General features: G+C 48.9%; 1 protein-coding gene across 1 annotated transcript in view; it reads left to right on the top strand.

Moving 5' to 3' along the window:
• PRKCE (protein kinase C epsilon) overlaps positions 1-16,591 on the top strand; it is a 497,306-nt gene that overhangs the window by 334,965 nt on the left and 145,750 nt on the right. Inside the window, exons 7-10 of the mRNA XM_004611987.2 lie at positions 1,333-1,475; positions 4,154-4,250; positions 7,204-7,406; positions 8,460-8,633. Coding sequence (XP_004612044.1) covers positions 1,333-1,475; positions 4,154-4,250; positions 7,204-7,406; positions 8,460-8,633 — 617 coding nt within the window. The remainder of the gene's footprint in view (positions 1-1,332; positions 1,476-4,153; positions 4,251-7,203; positions 7,407-8,459; positions 8,634-16,591) is intronic.

Below are 16,591 nucleotides of genomic sequence, written 5' to 3'. Positions count from 1 at the left end.
GATGATGGTTAGAGTGGGCTACGCTACATTGGGTGTTTTTCTTCTCTCAGTCCTCTGGGATCTCACAATCTGACAAAACAGTAAATAGGCATTGGTAAAAATAATTTTTCCTGAGACAAAAATAGTTTGTCCTGGCATATTCCATACTGGTTCTTTTCCCCATCACCCTGTGGAAAATAAGGAAATTGTTCTCCTGGATTTTTTGGGAGAACCTGATCAAGTCACTCCTACGACTTGGGTCCTGCGTAGGGTCATGGAACCTCTGATTTGTCCTTTCCAAGACAACATCAACCCCCCGGCTCCTCCCTCCCCCTCACTCTGGACCTGGTGCTGCAGAGGTGGTCTCTGGCACTGCCCTCCTATCAGTTGTCTTCCTGTGTCTTCAATTTGGCCATGGCCCCAGGAGTTTGCTCTGAGTCCTTCCTTTTCTGATAAAGCAGAGTAAACTCATTGTTCTCTTGGTATTGCGCAAACTTCACTGGGCAGAGGGATGACTTTCTCGTCGCTTACATGCTGTGCTGGAAGCCAGGATGGTGGATTTTCCCACCTTTTCATGTCCTGTCTCAAGGATAGCCAATCAGTGTGGGTGAAACAGAGACACTTGGGCCTGTTCTCTGTTCCCTTGAAACTGAGCTTTAGATCCTGGCCTCATTCAATCTGTGTGACTTCAGACCTTTTTGCAGCCATTTCTCTCCTGATCAGACTCCCCCATTTTAACAGAGTAATCGGGTAGACTGTGGATATGTGGTTCATTTGGGTTCAGGATCCAAGTGAACTGTTCTTGTTTTTGTTTTAAATGCCAGGAATGGAACTCAGGACCTCATATTTGTGTAGCAAGAACTTAACCACTTGAGCCCCTAGAACCTCTAGATCACACAGGTTCTCAAACTGATTTGGCTACTGCCCCATTTGCAGAAAAACAAAAATCACTCGGTGCCATCTGATAATCTGCCTTCTTTAATTGAACAGACAGAAAACACCCCTTCGCTGCATCTAAGTGTACAACTTCCCCTGTCACTGCAGCCCCTCCTGGGAGGGTAGCCCCGTGCCCAGAAGGGTTCTGCTCCCTAAGAGGGGGGTGAGACTGGATATTGGTCATTAATTCTTCTTTACCTATCAGGCAGAATGGATAGAGGTGAGTAGAAAGTGCCTAGCTCCCTAGCGAGGTGTCATGGGTGATTTTAATTTGACAGGATGGGGAATTTTAGTTTTTATATATTCCTGCCTTTCTTAAATGCTATCAAATGAGCGTGTGTTATTTTTATACTCAGGGGGAGGATAAGCAGGGTGATGTTTTAGCCGTGGATGTCTGGAAGTGTGTTTTCCCTGCAGTGTGCAAGATGAATGTTCACCGGCGCTGCGAGACCAACGTGGCCCCCAACTGTGGAGTGGACGCTAGAGGGATCGCAAAAGTGCTGGCAGACCTGGGCGTCACCCCAGACAAAATCACCAACAGTGGCCAGAGGAGGAAAAAGGTAACAGGAAAGCTAGTGGGAAGAGTTTCTGGAGCACTCGGCGGCCTTGTTTCTTTGCTCCTCTGTGCCAGCTTCCTGAGAAGGCTCTGGTAGAGCTGATGAGGTAGCTGGATTGAGACTCGGATCTCAAAACAACCTGCATTCACAGAAACAGTTGAGTCACCTTTAGTCCTAAGAGCGGAGGTAGGCCAAGCGAGTCTCACATGCTGTGTTTTTCAGAGGAATGAAAAGTTCTAGAAGGGCTCTTTGGAATTTCCTCTAGAAAAACCAGGACTTGCTAGACCAGGATAAAAATTTCTCTGCCTCCAGGACCATGTCAGGGTTAGAACTTTGTCCCAGTATCACCTTATAGAGGATAAGTGGATGAAGAACTGGAACCACATTCTTTTCTGGGGAGCAGGCTTCACAGACTTGCCACAGTGCGTTTGTTCAGCCACTTGGGGAGCAGTGTGAAGGCCTCCCAAGCCCACCCCCCCAGGAGCTGGGCACTTCCGTTAGAGACCCAAGTCCTGCCTGTACTGGCTGTCATTCTGAGTACCAGTACCAAGGGATCATTTACTAACCTGCCAAGCCAGGGCCACAGATGTCAAGAGAGCTAATGGCCTCTGTGATATTTTGTCTGAAGGCTCTTCTTATCCTTGGCCACTAGCCTAGGAAATGTAAGCAGACCACTAAGAAGTCAATAGTTCTGAGAACACTGGAGCTGAGTTCCCAGGGCAAGAAACCCCTGCCCAGGGCTGGGCCAATGGGCATAGAGGGCACGGTGGGTGTCGGGCTGTCTCTGCATCTCCACAAAGTCTTAACTCTGCTGCCTCTTCTGTTTCAATTCCAATATGTGCTCCCTACCTCCGCCACCTCCCCTGCCCCCCAGTTTCTCTGCATTTCTCTTATCCTTGGAGAACCTACCCCACCCTTTGCCTGTGCATGGGCCAGTGTAGTTTGCTTCCCTCGTCTTTAACTTCTTTACCTTCCCAGTAAGTAAAGCTCTTTTGCAAGGCTTGGAGAGGAAAACAAACATTCTCCTCCTGGGTTAACTGAGATTTTTTTGTACTAGTGGCCCTTCTTTGCCCTGCAAATCCCACTGGTGGAAACAGGACTTCAATCATTGACCCAAGGAATCGGGAGTGCAAGCAGAATGTCAGCATCCAAGAATGTTAGGGCTCCGCTTACAAGACAGGTTAAGCAAACACCCCAGGAATAGACCACGTTGAACCATTTATGAGCTCTGAGAGAGCCTTTGGCAGACAGCCTGGTTCTTTGCCTAGCTAGAAGGCCATGGGGATAGAAAATTTATCAATTATCCAGAAACAGTGAGAAGAAAGCTCAGTGCCTGCCCCTCTCTCAACTCGACATGGCCTGCAAGTCCATTGGCCAAGCAGCATCCATTTCCATTCCATGGGGTTCCGTGGTAAGAAGCCACCATGGACACATTTTGTGAAAGATAGACAACAGAACAACAGTCCTGGTATCATTGTTGCTGCAGACCTCTGGTGCAAAAGTTGTAATAATCTAAAAGAGCCATGCAGTGGCTTGGGTGGGTGTGAGAGGGCGGGAGGGACGTGCCCAGGACCACAAGTGAAAAGGGCTTTGCAAGAGAATCAGTGTTGCTGTCTTGGCTCCCTTCACATTTACTCTGGCATCATCTAGAAGGTCATGTGCTCATACTGGTGGATCGAGAGTGACAGGGAAATGCTCAGCACCTTTCTGTTCAAGGCTCTGGCTGGAATGGGAACATCATATGGATATTGCAGGACTGGAGAGAGGACAGAGGTGAAGGTACTTGACATGCATGTGGCTGACTCTTACTAGATTCCTGGCACCACACATCCTCAGAGTTCCTCCAAGAGTGATACCTGAGCACTGCTGGGTGTATACGTGTATGTAACACACCTCCCCCTGACACTCTTGCCACCACTACCACCAATGGATATAGCACATCTACAAAAGGAAATATTTCTCTGCTGGCATCCTATTGAAATTTGCCAACATTTTCCGTTTATATTATTATCACTTAGTGTAAATAACTTTTGGGGGAGAAAGCCACCTAGATTCCCCACTATTGGTAGTGCTCAGGGGTGCATGTGGGGCCAGAGATTAAACCCACAGCCCTGTCTCTGCCTTTGGACTAACTCCCAGACCTAGAATAAATAAGTTATTTCTATAAAAAATCAAATTTGTTTTCAAATATTGAGATGCCCCTGAAAAGTACGGAATAATTGTTATGTGCAGGAGCACATAAATAATTGTTATGAGAACTGGAAAGGACCTTACCCCCAAAGAGTGTATCGTTCCAGGCGAGTGTGTTGCAGATGTTAACCCCAGCAGCTGAAGGGGATAATAAATGCCAGTGACCATTAAAGACAAGTGTCTGATTCCTGTGAATGAAACCGTGTGTCTTGCGTGGCTACGCTTGCAGGAGCAGTGAGGTTAGGGATTGCTCTAGCTCGGGGAGGTCAGCTATACCTGAGTAGAATGAAAATGGGGCCAGTTGAAATCGCTCGCTTTCTTCCCCATGGCTGGCAGTGAAGCCTCGAGGCTGTGCCTTCAGAATGCCAATTCCACAAGAGCTTTGCACTGGGGGTGCCAAGGGCCCAGCTGTGTCAGGATGGCCGTGACTTCAGGGAAACCCAGCACCCTCCTTTCTGACTCGTCTGCCTTCTCTCTCTCCTTCTCTCCAGCTTATCGCCGGTGCAGAGTCCCCGCAGATGGCATCTGGCAACTCACCATCGGAGGAAGATCGATCCAAGTCTGCACCCACCTCCCCGTGTGACCAGGGTGAGAATTTCCAATTGGCGTCTTTCCTTGGAGCCGGCCCTTGGAGGGCCCCGGTTGCTGAGGCCTCTCTCTGACGGGCCCTGTGAGCGGCATTCTGGAAGCTCTTCAGACGCAGCGTGCCTCTCCCTCACCCACTGTGCTTTCTCCCCGGGTCTTTCTGGGAGCTGGCATCTACGTGGTTGTGGCGGCCGTCCAGCCCTTCCAGGATAGAGAAAGGAAGGGCATGTGACTGGCCTCCTGTTGCCTGGTGCAGCCCCTTCTTCTCCCTCAGCACCAGTGTGTACTCCTGGCTTCACGGGGCTGCTCAGTTGCTTTGAACCTCCTCCATCTTTCATCATCACTCCCAAACCTGAGCTCAGGCCAGGAGTGAGGGGATGTCCTGGGTGGGGTGCAGGCTGGGGGTGGGGTAGAAAGACATAACTGGAAAAGAAACTGGAGACCTAGTGGAGAGAGAGCGCCTGCTCTTGGCCTGACCCCTCCCTGACCCCGCAGCTCCAGAAGTCTCCTTGTTTCCTGTAAAAAACATGGTTCAAGTCATTGGAAGATTCTCAGATCTGTAGGCATCCAGGAATGCTGAGGCTCAGGAGGGGTTTTGCACATTTAAGCCCTGCTCTGGGGACCAGAAATAGACATGACCCGGAAGGAAAGCTGTGTCTGCAGAGCGACGGTAATTGTGAATGCACAGTGCTAGCGCCTGGGTTCTCTGCTGTGGCCTTTGCATCCGTATCTCATCTGGAAGCTTAGCACACCTCAGGGTCGGTGCACCTTGACTGCTACACCAGCCCTGTTCGCACCCACAGCCAGTGGCCCTGGGAGATCTGCAGACACACCATGCTTTCGACTCAGCAGCTGTGCTTTATCTGCAGGGCCTTCCTGGGCCTTGTGGCGATCCGGATGGTTCCTGGGTGGGCAACTGAAGGTCCCAGGGTTGAAATCCTTTGTCTAAGGTCTAGGAGGGAGTCAGTGGTCAGAGGTTGCCCCTCTCCACTTAGGGGCCCCCCTCAGAATCCATACCATCATCAGCCCTCTCTGGGGGTCGGGGGTGTCGCCCTCCTGATCCAGGAGTAAAACAGACATCTGCAGGAGCAAAGCCACCCGAGGCTCTCACATAATGGCTCTGAGCTGCTCTTCATGCTGTTCTGGTTAACCTTCTGCCAATTTGTGCTCTGTTTCTTTCCAAGATCAATTTGACCCATTAAGCCAATAAGTCAAATATGACAGTGTTCTCCAGATTTATAGGTGTTAACCCAGACTGGTGAGAGTATTTTCATCTTTCCCGGTTTATTTCCAAGAACTTCAGAGACAAGGTCTTATGGTAAAGAGATCACAGTAGAGTGAATGGACCGTGAATTTCAGACCCGGCTTTCTACCCAGTGTTCCTTCCAGCCTTGGAGCCTTGTGGTGCCTCTCGGGCACTTGCTCTGCCTTTGGTCTTCCCTTGCGGGTTCTAATCTTGGCAACCGAATGAGCTCGAGGATGCAGAATCCCCTGTTAGCAAGACATAACATCATTGCGCAACAGAAATAAGACAGTTTTCTTTCACTCATTCTAAGGATATATCAAAGACATCGTATTCCAACTCGGCACTCTCAAATACTTCCATTTTGTCTTTCAAAATTCATTTTAATAACTTGCACGGGAGATTATTAGCTCTCTATTGAGACTAAAAGTTTAGTCGAGACTCAGTGACAGAAGAGTAATTGACTGTCAACTCAGGTTGCTCCGTCTTCCCGCTGCCCCCAGATCTCAGAGGAACCAAACTCCGGCTCCAAGGGAGCCCTCATGGGCTTCCAGACTGCAGAGAAGGGACCAGATCCCTTGCGGACTAACGACACTCACGCTTTTGATTTCCAAGGATTAATGATGTCTGTGATCCAAGTTACTCGTGAGTGTCTTTTAGAATCAGTTCATGCTTGACATGCCCATTTCTACACCAGGGAGTGTGTGCCTTAGTGAATGAATAGCTAACAGTAAAGCTTCTGCAAACAGAAAAGGTCAAAGGATTCTCCAATGTCATCACCCCTGGCTAATTCAGGTCACATACTCTGGAGGGCCACAAGACTGTCTCAGAGTTGTGAAATTGTGCTGAGGAATCCCTGCCCCGTTTGAGATAAACCTGCAGCATGTCACTCTTGGGAAGCAATTCTTTGGTTAATGATAAGCCCGCTGCTCGTTTTGTTAAATAACCTGTGTGAGTTGGGTATTTGCAATAGGCCTGGCAGCAAGGCCAGGTAACGTCCTTTAGAAGGTAAAGGCCCTCCCGTCCCAACTCTTGAAATAATCCCCTCACCAGTGATCACCCGGTGACAAGTCTCATTTAGTGGTTGTGCTTATCTTCAAACCAGCCAGAACAGAAAGGTACCCCTTACCTCTGGGACTCGGCAGGTGTCCAGAAATGATCAGGATGCTTGCATCACTCTCACAGTAATGAGGACTGTTACTAGACGGAGAGGTAGGTGGGGACATGGATGGTCCCAGAGTCATCCTAATGAGTTGTTTGACAGTGATAAATTTGCCTCCTCTTTACTTGCTTAGACTCAGCTGTCACCAGTAGAAGTGTGTCTAGCAAGGGCCAGGAATATGGTTCAAGAGGCAGCACACATTTTAGGCATGTGCAGGGCCCTGATTCAATCCCTGGCACTCCATGGCACTAACCAGCATAGCCTTGGTGGCCCCAGCACCTAACCATCAGTCCTGCATCTCTGGACCTGAGCATCTCTAAGAAGTGCCTTGGGGGCACCCTGAGTATGCTGGGAATGGGCTCTATCAGATAATTCTTTTAAGTGCGATCAGTGAATAAAGCAACTTGTAAGGAGTACGACTGTGGATTTGTTGCAATAATGAGCAACAGAGAGGTGTTCCGAATGGACAGACGTGGTGTTCTGCGTGGTGATTCCGGGGGAGGACTTGAGGGGTAGGAATTAATGCAGTGTCTTGTCACTCTTGTCCCCAGAAATAAAAGAACTTGAAAACAACATCCGGAAGGCCTTGTCATTTGACAACCGAGGGGAGGAGCATAGGGCAGCGGCGTCCTCAGGTGATGGCCAGCTGGCAAGCCCCGGAGAGAACGGCGAAGTCCGGCAGGGCCAGGCCAAGCGCCTGGGCCTGGATGAGTTCAACTTCATCAAGGTGTTGGGCAAAGGCAGCTTTGGCAAGGTCTGTGGTGTGGGGGCGAATCGATGGTTTCCTCTACCCGGGGTACCACCTCAAGTGTTGCATCTAATATTAAGCGATGAGCATCTCAGTCTGCTTTTGGTAGTTTGTCCTTCCTTGCTGGCCAGAGCGGGGGCCATGCCTTGCTTGCGCTCAGCCCCAGTTTGTTTCCCAGCATCACACAGAGCCAAACATCAAGAAGTGTAGCCCTGAAGACCTGCCGGCACTTCCGGGGCAGCCTGGATAGTCCCCAGAAGTGCAGGGCCCAAACAGCATCCCGTTACTGATGGGCCCCGGTTTAGAGTCCGTGGGAGGAACCCCAGACTTCTTGAGCACCATTTGGGAGATACTCACTGCTTGAAAAATACATTGGGAGAGATAGTTCAAATGGTCCATTATCTTGCTAATATCTGTGACCCCTGAGTTTGATCCCTGACATCACATAGTCCTAAGCTCCACTGGGCCTGGACCACAAACCAGCAGACCCCTCAGTGCTGGAACTGGCCTCTGTGAAATAGTAAAGCAGTGGAGCTGGAAAGATAGTCCAGTGGGTAGAGTGCTGGCCTATATTCCCATCTCAGGTACGGTCCCTGTCTCCACAGATGATCCCCTAAGCCCCACCAGGAGTGATCCCGGAACATAGAACCAGGAGTAAGCCCTGACACTAGGGGTGTGGAAAAACAAAATAAAGTAATAAATTGTAATTGTTGTATTGGGATGTGTTGTATTTCCCCCAGCAGTTTAAAGTGCTGTTTTGGCACCAGAGAGATAGTATAGTAATTAGATGCTTGCTTAGCATGTGGCATATCCACGTTCCATCCCTGCATCCCATATCGTCCCCCAGACTACTCTAAGGAGTGATCAGTCCCTGAGTGCAGAACCAAGAGTGAGTCCTGAACACTGCTGGGTGTAGCCCAAGAACCAAAACAGTAAATAAATAATAAAGCCAAGCTCGTGTTTTGAGTATAATTGAACAAGGACTTTGGAAGATGTGTCACCTTGTGGCCGCTGCTTCCATACCCCTGGAATAACTGGCCTGCTTTTGGTCACCTGCAGGTCATGTTGGCAGAGCTCAAAGGCAAAGATGAAGTGTATGCTGTGAAGGTCCTGAAGAAGGACGTTATTCTCCAGGACGATGACGTGGACTGCACGATGACGGAGAAGAGGATTTTGGCTCTGGCTCGGAAACACCCGTACCTAACCCAACTCTACTGCTGCTTCCAGACCAAGGTACGCTCGGGAAGGGGCGGGTGGGCTACAATCTAGGGGAAATTCCACCAGGCCTTGCTCTCTTGGCTGGCAGATTTTAAAAAAAACAAAACCCTACATTCTTTTTCTCAAAGAATGGTCTTGTAATGTGGAATGGGTTTCACCCTCGAAAAATATCAGCCTCATCTATTTGACTAGCCTCATCATTTTGAAGGGCCTGGAATGTTCCACCCAGGGCTGGACTTGTGAAGAAGAGAACAATGGGACTCAGGCAAACAGAGCTGGACCAATCCGCCTGGCTAAGCCCCGAGTTTACTTCTTGGAGAAAACAACAAGTGGGGTCAGACCTTGCTCTGCTCCTAACTTTTGATCAGTAGACAAGTGTCTGGACCTTTTTATCCAGACCTCAAGTCAAATGGAAAAAAAAACTAAATGCACCTAAATGTCCTAACTGGACCCTAACTCTTCTAAATGTGGCACTGTGGCACGAGGTTCAGGATGCCAGCACATGCTCAAAATGCGACAGGGACATGCAAGTGGAAAGTGACATTTCAGTGTCTCACACAGGAGCCCAGAACCAGGAGAGGGCAGCAAAGAAACAAGGATAATCTAGCTTCCTGCTGGGATCCAGCCTGTCTTTCCCTTCTTGGTGGAAAAGAGAACCGCCAACAGTCTTCATGAAGTTCTTGATCCTCCCCTTATCTCATCTTTTATTTGGGGGGGCACAGGGGCTAAAGTCTTTAGTGTACCATAGATTTGTAGCCCAAGGCTTCCTGAGAAGGCAAAGGTCCCCTTTGATAGTCCCCGCCCTAAGCCCAGACCTGGAAGTTGCTACCCCAAAGCACTGGTCCTTACCGCTTGCCTCGCATTCACCCCTCAGTTGTGGCAAGCGTAGGTCTCTCCGCACTGAGAATTTCTACTCACTCATTTGGTCATTTCACGGATTCTTCTTCTAGTTCGTGGTATTGAAATCTAACTGTGGGTGCAGTGATGGAGACACAGTGGTGGGCAAGCCCCAGCCCCTGACCCTGGGATTGCAGACTATGGGTGATGGTGCCCTGCCATGACTTGGGGGTTGTGTGAGGGAGCGATCTTCCACATCTGGTAGCGATGGTGCAAACCCATCGGCATCCAGCTTGAGGTCATGCATGATTCGGGCCTGGCCACCAGCCCGTCGAGTGACCACATCAGTGCCCCCCGAGAGTGAGTGGGGCTTTTCTGTAGCAAACTTTTCTAGCCCTGGCACATCTGTTCTGATCACAGTCTGTGCATGGATCTGGAAGGGGAGACAAGTCAATGAAATCCCCCTGCTTTTGAACAAAGAAAAGTTCAGACCGACGCATTAAGTTAATGGCTTTCATCATGGTCAGATTAAAACCAAAGGGTGATAGATCAATAGTTCAATTCTTGTTTGCATGCAGCCAACCCAGATTTGATCCCTATCACTCCATAGGGTTCCCCAAGCCCCACCAGGAGTGATGTAGAGCCAGGAGTAAGTCCTGAGCACAGCCAGGTGTGGCCCAAAAACAAACAAAGCCAAACAATGGATTTTACTGTATGCTGTGTGTTATTTGGGGTGCAAGAGTAAAATAACTCCCTAAAATAACTAGGGAAGTTAGAAAATGTAATTAACCATGAAGCATCTGGTAGAAAAGGGAGGTGGAGAACTTTATTTTCAGGCAAGATGGAAGGGCCTCATTCTCCTCAAGTTCTCTCTCCCAGCTCAAACACCCCCTTTCTTACCTCATAAAGACTCTCTGCTCGCCAAGACCGATGTACATTTTAAACCATCTACTGACATGAATGAAAAAGTAAAATTTTTATATTAGTTGAAATACCAGATGGCATTTCAGCGTATGACGTTGAACTCCAGTCATCTGCATTTCATATTTTCATACAGAACACTTGTTTCTCAGCTAAAAAGAAAATGTGACCTATTATTTCAGTGACTACGCAAATATATTTTGAGCATGGATAATGTACCAGTCACTATTAGACTTGGAGGTCATAAATCCCAAAACATGCCAACTTTGAATTTGGGGAGATTACTGCCCAGTGGGAGATGGACATCAAAGAGAATATTCTGATACTTGGTGGTTGATGAGCCATGTAGTTGATACATTGGAAACTCTGCAGAAAGCAGCTGGGAAGGCTTCCTGGAAGAGGTGGAATCTATGTTGATTGAGTAGCATTAGAAAGAGAATAAGGCAAGGAGATGACTGATAAAACTTCAAACTAATTTCATGATGACTTTTCCAACAGTAGAACAAAAGCATTCTGTATCCTGCTTCTCCTGTCATCCTATCGTTCATTGATTTGCTCGAGCGGGCACCAGTAACATCTCCATTGTGAGACTTGTTACTGTTTTTGGCATATCGAATACGCCACGGGTAGCTTGCCAGGCTCTGGCATATTGAATACACCACGGGTAGCATGCCAGGCTCTGCCATGTGGGCGGGATACTCTCAGTAGCTTGCCATTAGGCACCGTTCCCGCTCTGCATGGTCTCAGTTGGAGTCAGGGCTGGGGCTGGGGATGGAGAGTGAGCTCAGGAATTGTCCCCGGGCTTCCCTTGCAGTCACAGACGCCAGGCAAGGGTCGCCACTGGGTAGGTTTGTTTTTGCTTTTGCTTTTGCGTCGTTACAGGAAATAACATTTCTCAGGTATTTTTAGATTCTGGTGTGATCCCTATTGTGAAATCATGCCCTTCCATGTGTGTCCCACAAAGCCAGTCTTGGATAATTTCATCCTCGACTTTTCCTCTTTAAAGCATATTTGTCCCTGCTGCCGGGTTCCCAGCTCCCACCCACAGCCATTTCCGGCGTGGCCTGGGAAGTCTGCTCCAGGAGGGCCTGTGTGCGCTGTGGAGGAAGCAGAGGGTGAACTCCGAGAGAATTCCCTGGGTCAGCCTCCCTTGCTGCCCTAGGGGGAAATGCAGAATGGAAAAAAATCCTTAAAAAGCAACGGGAGACGTTTTTCAGATGAGCTTTAATACTGAGTGAGCGTGGGGTGAGAACTGCCGAGGAGTGTTCACAGTGTTCAGAAAACGCTGTCATTTCAGGACCTCTGATGTTTATTCTGACCATTAACACTGAGAAACAACAAATATGAAAGCAAAAAAAGGAGGGATAAATTAGTCTATATATAGCTTTTGTTGGGGGGGGCACCCAAGCTGTGCTCAGGGGCCCCATGTCCACTTCTGAGGACACTCAGCCAAACTACCAGATGGTTCCGTACAAAGGCCTGAGACTACACTGCCTGGGAATCCAGTCCGAGTCCCTGGGGATCAGCACGCTCACCCGTAAGAGACTCCACATGAAAATAGTCTCAGTAATCGTAAACAGAGTTCAGGAAAATAAGTGAAAGGTACAGAAGATATCAGATGCCCCACATCACTCTTCCGATGGCCTGAAACCGTTCTCACCCGATGTCAGGGCATGGCATGGCGCAACAACCCCCCTTAACTGGCGAGGGAAGAGCCGGGAGAGAGGGCCTGGTGCAGGGGTGCTGCTCAGACTCGCAGTGTGCTGAAAGGTATTCAGAGGTTATTGTATCTTGGGGAAGGGCTGGTTCGAGGCTTGTGGAGGACTGGCCGAGGATGGATGTGTGTGTGTGTGTGTGTGTGTGTGTGTGTGTGTGTGTGTGTGTGTATGTGCAGGCTGGTGGTGAGAAAGAAGAGCCTGTGCTGCTTGGTTCGAGGCTTTTGGAGGACTGGCTGAGGGTGTGTGTGTGTGTGTGTGTGTGTGTCTGTGTGTCTGTGTGTCTGTGTGTCTGTGTGCAGGCTGGTGGTGAGAAAGAAGAGCCCGTGCTGTGCTGCTTGGTTTGAGGCTTGTGGAGGACTGGCCGAGGATGTGTGTGTGTGTGTGTGTGTGTGTGTGTGTGTGTGTGTGTGTGTGTCTGTGTCTGTGTGTGTGTGTGTGTGTGTGTGTGTGTTGGGGTATGTGTGGAGGTTGTGTCTATGTGCAGGCTGGTGGTGAGAAAGAAGAGCCCATGCTGCTGAGAATCCAGTACAGCGGGTGGAGGGGAGCCCGGCCCGGGTCCTGTGGCCCTACGGGAGCTGCGCTGCCTGTTGAAGCCAAAGGTCGCCGAGTTTATCCCTGGCCCCAGGGCAGAAAGGCTGAGAGTGTCGGGTCCTGTCCCGAAGTTGCTGCTGCCTCCTGTAACTTCCTTGCCCCTAAGAAAATTTGGCATTTAAATATAAGACGTTTACTTTTGCTTTGATTTTATTTATTTTTTTGGTTTGGTTTTTGTTGCTTTTTAAAATGCATTGACGGGAGAGATAGGCAGAGGGCTGGAGTGCAGGTTCTGCCTGTGAGGCGGCCTGGGCTCAGTCCCCAGCACTGTATGCTCTCTGAGCACTGGGGTCCAAGCAGGGTAGGCTCTGTGCACAACCAGGTATGCCCCCCCCAAACAAACAAACAGCATCAAAAAATGAATAAACATGCCTTCCCTCGGGCACAGAGATGGGTCAGGCCTGGATTCAGAATACAGCACCGCATGGTCCCCTTCCTACCTCCAGGAGTGACCCCCTGCACTCCCCCTGAGCACAGGGCTGAGGGTAGCCCCTCGGTTTGCTGGCTGTGACCGAGCACCTTCCGAGGAAAGAAGAAACTGTCTTGCCTACTGTCAGCTGCCCTATGTGCTCTAACAGACAGCACAGCCAGTTCCTCCTGCAGATGGGAGACCAAGGCCCGGCGGGGTCTGTGACTCAGCGGCCCCCAGAAGTGCTGGGCCTCCGCTGGTGAGAATAGCGGGGGACGCCAGCCTGTGTCTGGAAACCCTTTTGTTTTCTGAAAGTGCCAGACAGTAGAGAACAAGACACAGGAGCTATGTGCGGAGTGCACCAGAGTGAGGTGCTGCCTCGTCCCTGGTGCTGTGGCCTTGCTTCGTGCCCGCCCCCCAGGTGTGTGCCTGGGGCATCGTGCCACCAGGTTCCTTCCAGGGGTCTTCAGCAAGGAGTGATGATTCCTGGCTCAAGGAACTTGGCATCTCATTGCAGCTTGCCCTTGGAGTCTCACTGCCGCCCCCTGGGAACCGTGCTGTCCCTCCGTCCTGCCAGGCTACGGCTTAGCTCTAACTTTTTCATTTTTAAAAATTGCTTTGAGGTTGGGGGCTCCAGTTGACAGTGCTTAGGCTGCTCCTAAATATGTACTCGGGAGTCAACCATACATGGTCCTGGGGATCAAAATGGGGTAGTCCGCATGCAAGGCGGGGATCTTCACCCATGTCTTATCTCTCCAACCCATAATAGGTTGTATTAAATGTTTGATCACAAAGAATATTTTGTTAATGCAGAACATTTGGTAAAAAGAGACAACAGCGATTCTGATAACTACTAACATCTTGATGTGTCTGTTTTCAGCTTAAAGATACATCTGTTGACGTTTATAAAATTTATAAAAAATTTAAAAATTATAAAACCACTGTAATCCCATTGCTTATTGATTTGCTTGAGCGGGCACCAGTAACGTATCCATTGTGAGACTTGATGTTACTGTTTTTGGCATATCGAATACGCCATGGGTAGCTTGCTAGGCTCTGCCATATGGACAAGATACTCTCGGTAGCTTGCCGGGTTCTCCGAGAGAGACAGAGGAATCTAATAGAATATAATATATAAAAATCTATAACTTACAGTATAGTTATATTTATAATTATTTTTATTATATTTATAATTTATAAAAATTTATGTGAATATACTATTTATAAAATTGACTTCCTGCTCCTACACTTTATAATAAGCTGCTTCCTTCAGTGCCCCAAGGGTAACTATTTGTTTGTTGTTGTCACTAAATAATTTTCTAGCCAGTGGTCTCTCGGGTTCTGTCATAATTGAAGATGTTTGGTCGAAGAATCCCGCCTTGGGAGGCTGCAGTCACCCACAGACGCTGAGCACTCTGTGGGGCTGGCAAGGACAGTCAGGGCTGGACGGCAGCAGAGAGAGAAGTGCCGCTTCTGTTCCTGCTCTCTCCGAGGCACCCCTCGGCCTGAGTGCAGCACTGGATGACCTGACTCTGAACAAGAGCCAAGTTTCTTTGCCTTTGTATCCAAACTCACACATGTTCCCCAGGTAGATTTCCCCTGCACTGAGGCATGTGCTTCCCCATTATCTGAAAAAGATTTGCTTCTTCATCTAAGCTGTGGTTTTCAGATAAGACCTGGTGGAGGTCAGACATTACCTCTATGGATACATGTGGGGTGTGTATGTGCTGTGTGGTGTATGATGTGTGGTATGTATACATGTGTGTTGGTATGTGGATACATGTGTGTGATGTGTGGGTTGTGAGTGTGTGGTATATGCGATGTGTGGGTGTGTATAAGTGTGGGTGTGTACATGTGTGTGGTGTGTGAGTGGTGTGTGGTGTATGTAACATTTATGTGCAGTGTGTGGTGTGTGTACATGTGTGGTGTGTGGGTGGTGAGTGTGTGACATATGTGGTGTGTGTACAGTGTGTGGTATGTATATACATGTGTGTGGTATGGGTGGTAAGTGTGGTGTATGTGATGTGTGGGTGGTGTATGTACATGGGTGTGTATATGTGTGTGGTGTGTGTAGTGAGTGTATGGTGTATGTGGTACGTGGGTGGTGCATGAATGTGGGTGTGTACGTGTGTGGTATGTGAGTGGTGTGTGGTGTATGTGGTGTGTATGTGCAGTGTGTGGTGTGTGTACGTGTGTATGGTATGTGGGTGGTGAGTATGTGACATGTGACGTGTGTATACAGTGTGTGTCATGTGGGTGGTGAGTGTGGTATATGTGGTATGTGGGTGGTGTATATGTGTGGGTGTATACATGTGTGTAGTGTGTATGGTGAGTGTGTTGTATGTGATGTGTGGATGGTGTATGTACGTGGGTGTGTACATGTGTGTGGTACGTGTAGTGAGTGTACAGTGTATGTGGTACATGGATGGTGCATGAGTGTGGGTGTGTACATGTGTGTGGTGTGTGAGTGGTGTGTGGTATATGTGGTGTGTATGTGCAGTGTGTGGTATGTGAACATGTATGTAGTGTGTGGATGGGTGGTGAGTGTGTGACATGCAGTGTGTGTGTACAGTGTGTGGTGTGTGTGTACATGTGTGTGGTGGGTGGGTGGTGAGTGTGGTGTATGTGGTGTGTGGGTGGTGTATGTGTGTGGTGTGTGTACCTGTGTGGTGTGTGTGTACCCCAGGTGTTCTGTGGCAGGAGCACCTTCCTGTGCCCCCTCCTATGTTGGGAACAGCCCGTTTTAGCTGCATCACACGTGATTTGGTCTTCCTTAAATTTAAGCTTTTTTTTTGAGGTATCACAGTATGCGTTTGTACTAAATCATTCAGCATGATGCTGCACCTCCACACCTCCCCATGTGTTGGGGCCTTCCTCAACCCCTAGTTCTCTGGTCCTGTCTCAGGGCTTGTTTCCTTGGGGGATTGCCTGATCCCTTCCTTTCTTCATACTCATCCCATATTTGTCTTTTACTTTCTGACTCACTTCACTTACATGCTAGATTAAGAAAAAAAATCTTCTGTTTTGTTGTTTGTTTTCTTTGGGGGGGCCACACCCGGCGATTGTCCGGGCTGACTCCTGTCTCTGCACTCAGGGGTCAGTCCTGTAATATTGCTCAGAGCACCATATGGGGTGCCCGGGATGAGACCTGGATCAGCCTCGTGCTAGACAAGCGCCCTCTCTGCTGTCCGATGGCTCCAGCCCACATGACAGTTTTTCTTAAAGTAAGATATCATCTGAAGAAAGGATTTCACTGATTAAAAATAGTGGCTGCAACTACCATTGAGAGTTTGTAGTAAATACTGAAGATTTTTATCCATCCATGTATAATTTGAGTAATATAATCAGGTACCACTGCCTGAAATTTCTCATGATAAATGTCCTTCCGTTACTGACATGGGCACATTTCTGGGCCAAAGAGATGATTTGGTGGATAGGGTTGTTTGCCTTTTGTGCAGCCGAACCAGGTTCTTTGATCCCCATCCCTGAGCCACACC

Source organism: Sorex araneus, chromosome X (genome assembly GCF_027595985.1).
Source record: "Sorex araneus isolate mSorAra2 chromosome X, mSorAra2.pri, whole genome shotgun sequence".
NCBI lineage: Eukaryota > Metazoa > Chordata > Mammalia > Eulipotyphla > Soricidae > Sorex > Sorex araneus.
Note: the sequence above shows the minus strand (reverse complement) of the source record. Positions and strands in the feature narration are given on the sequence as shown.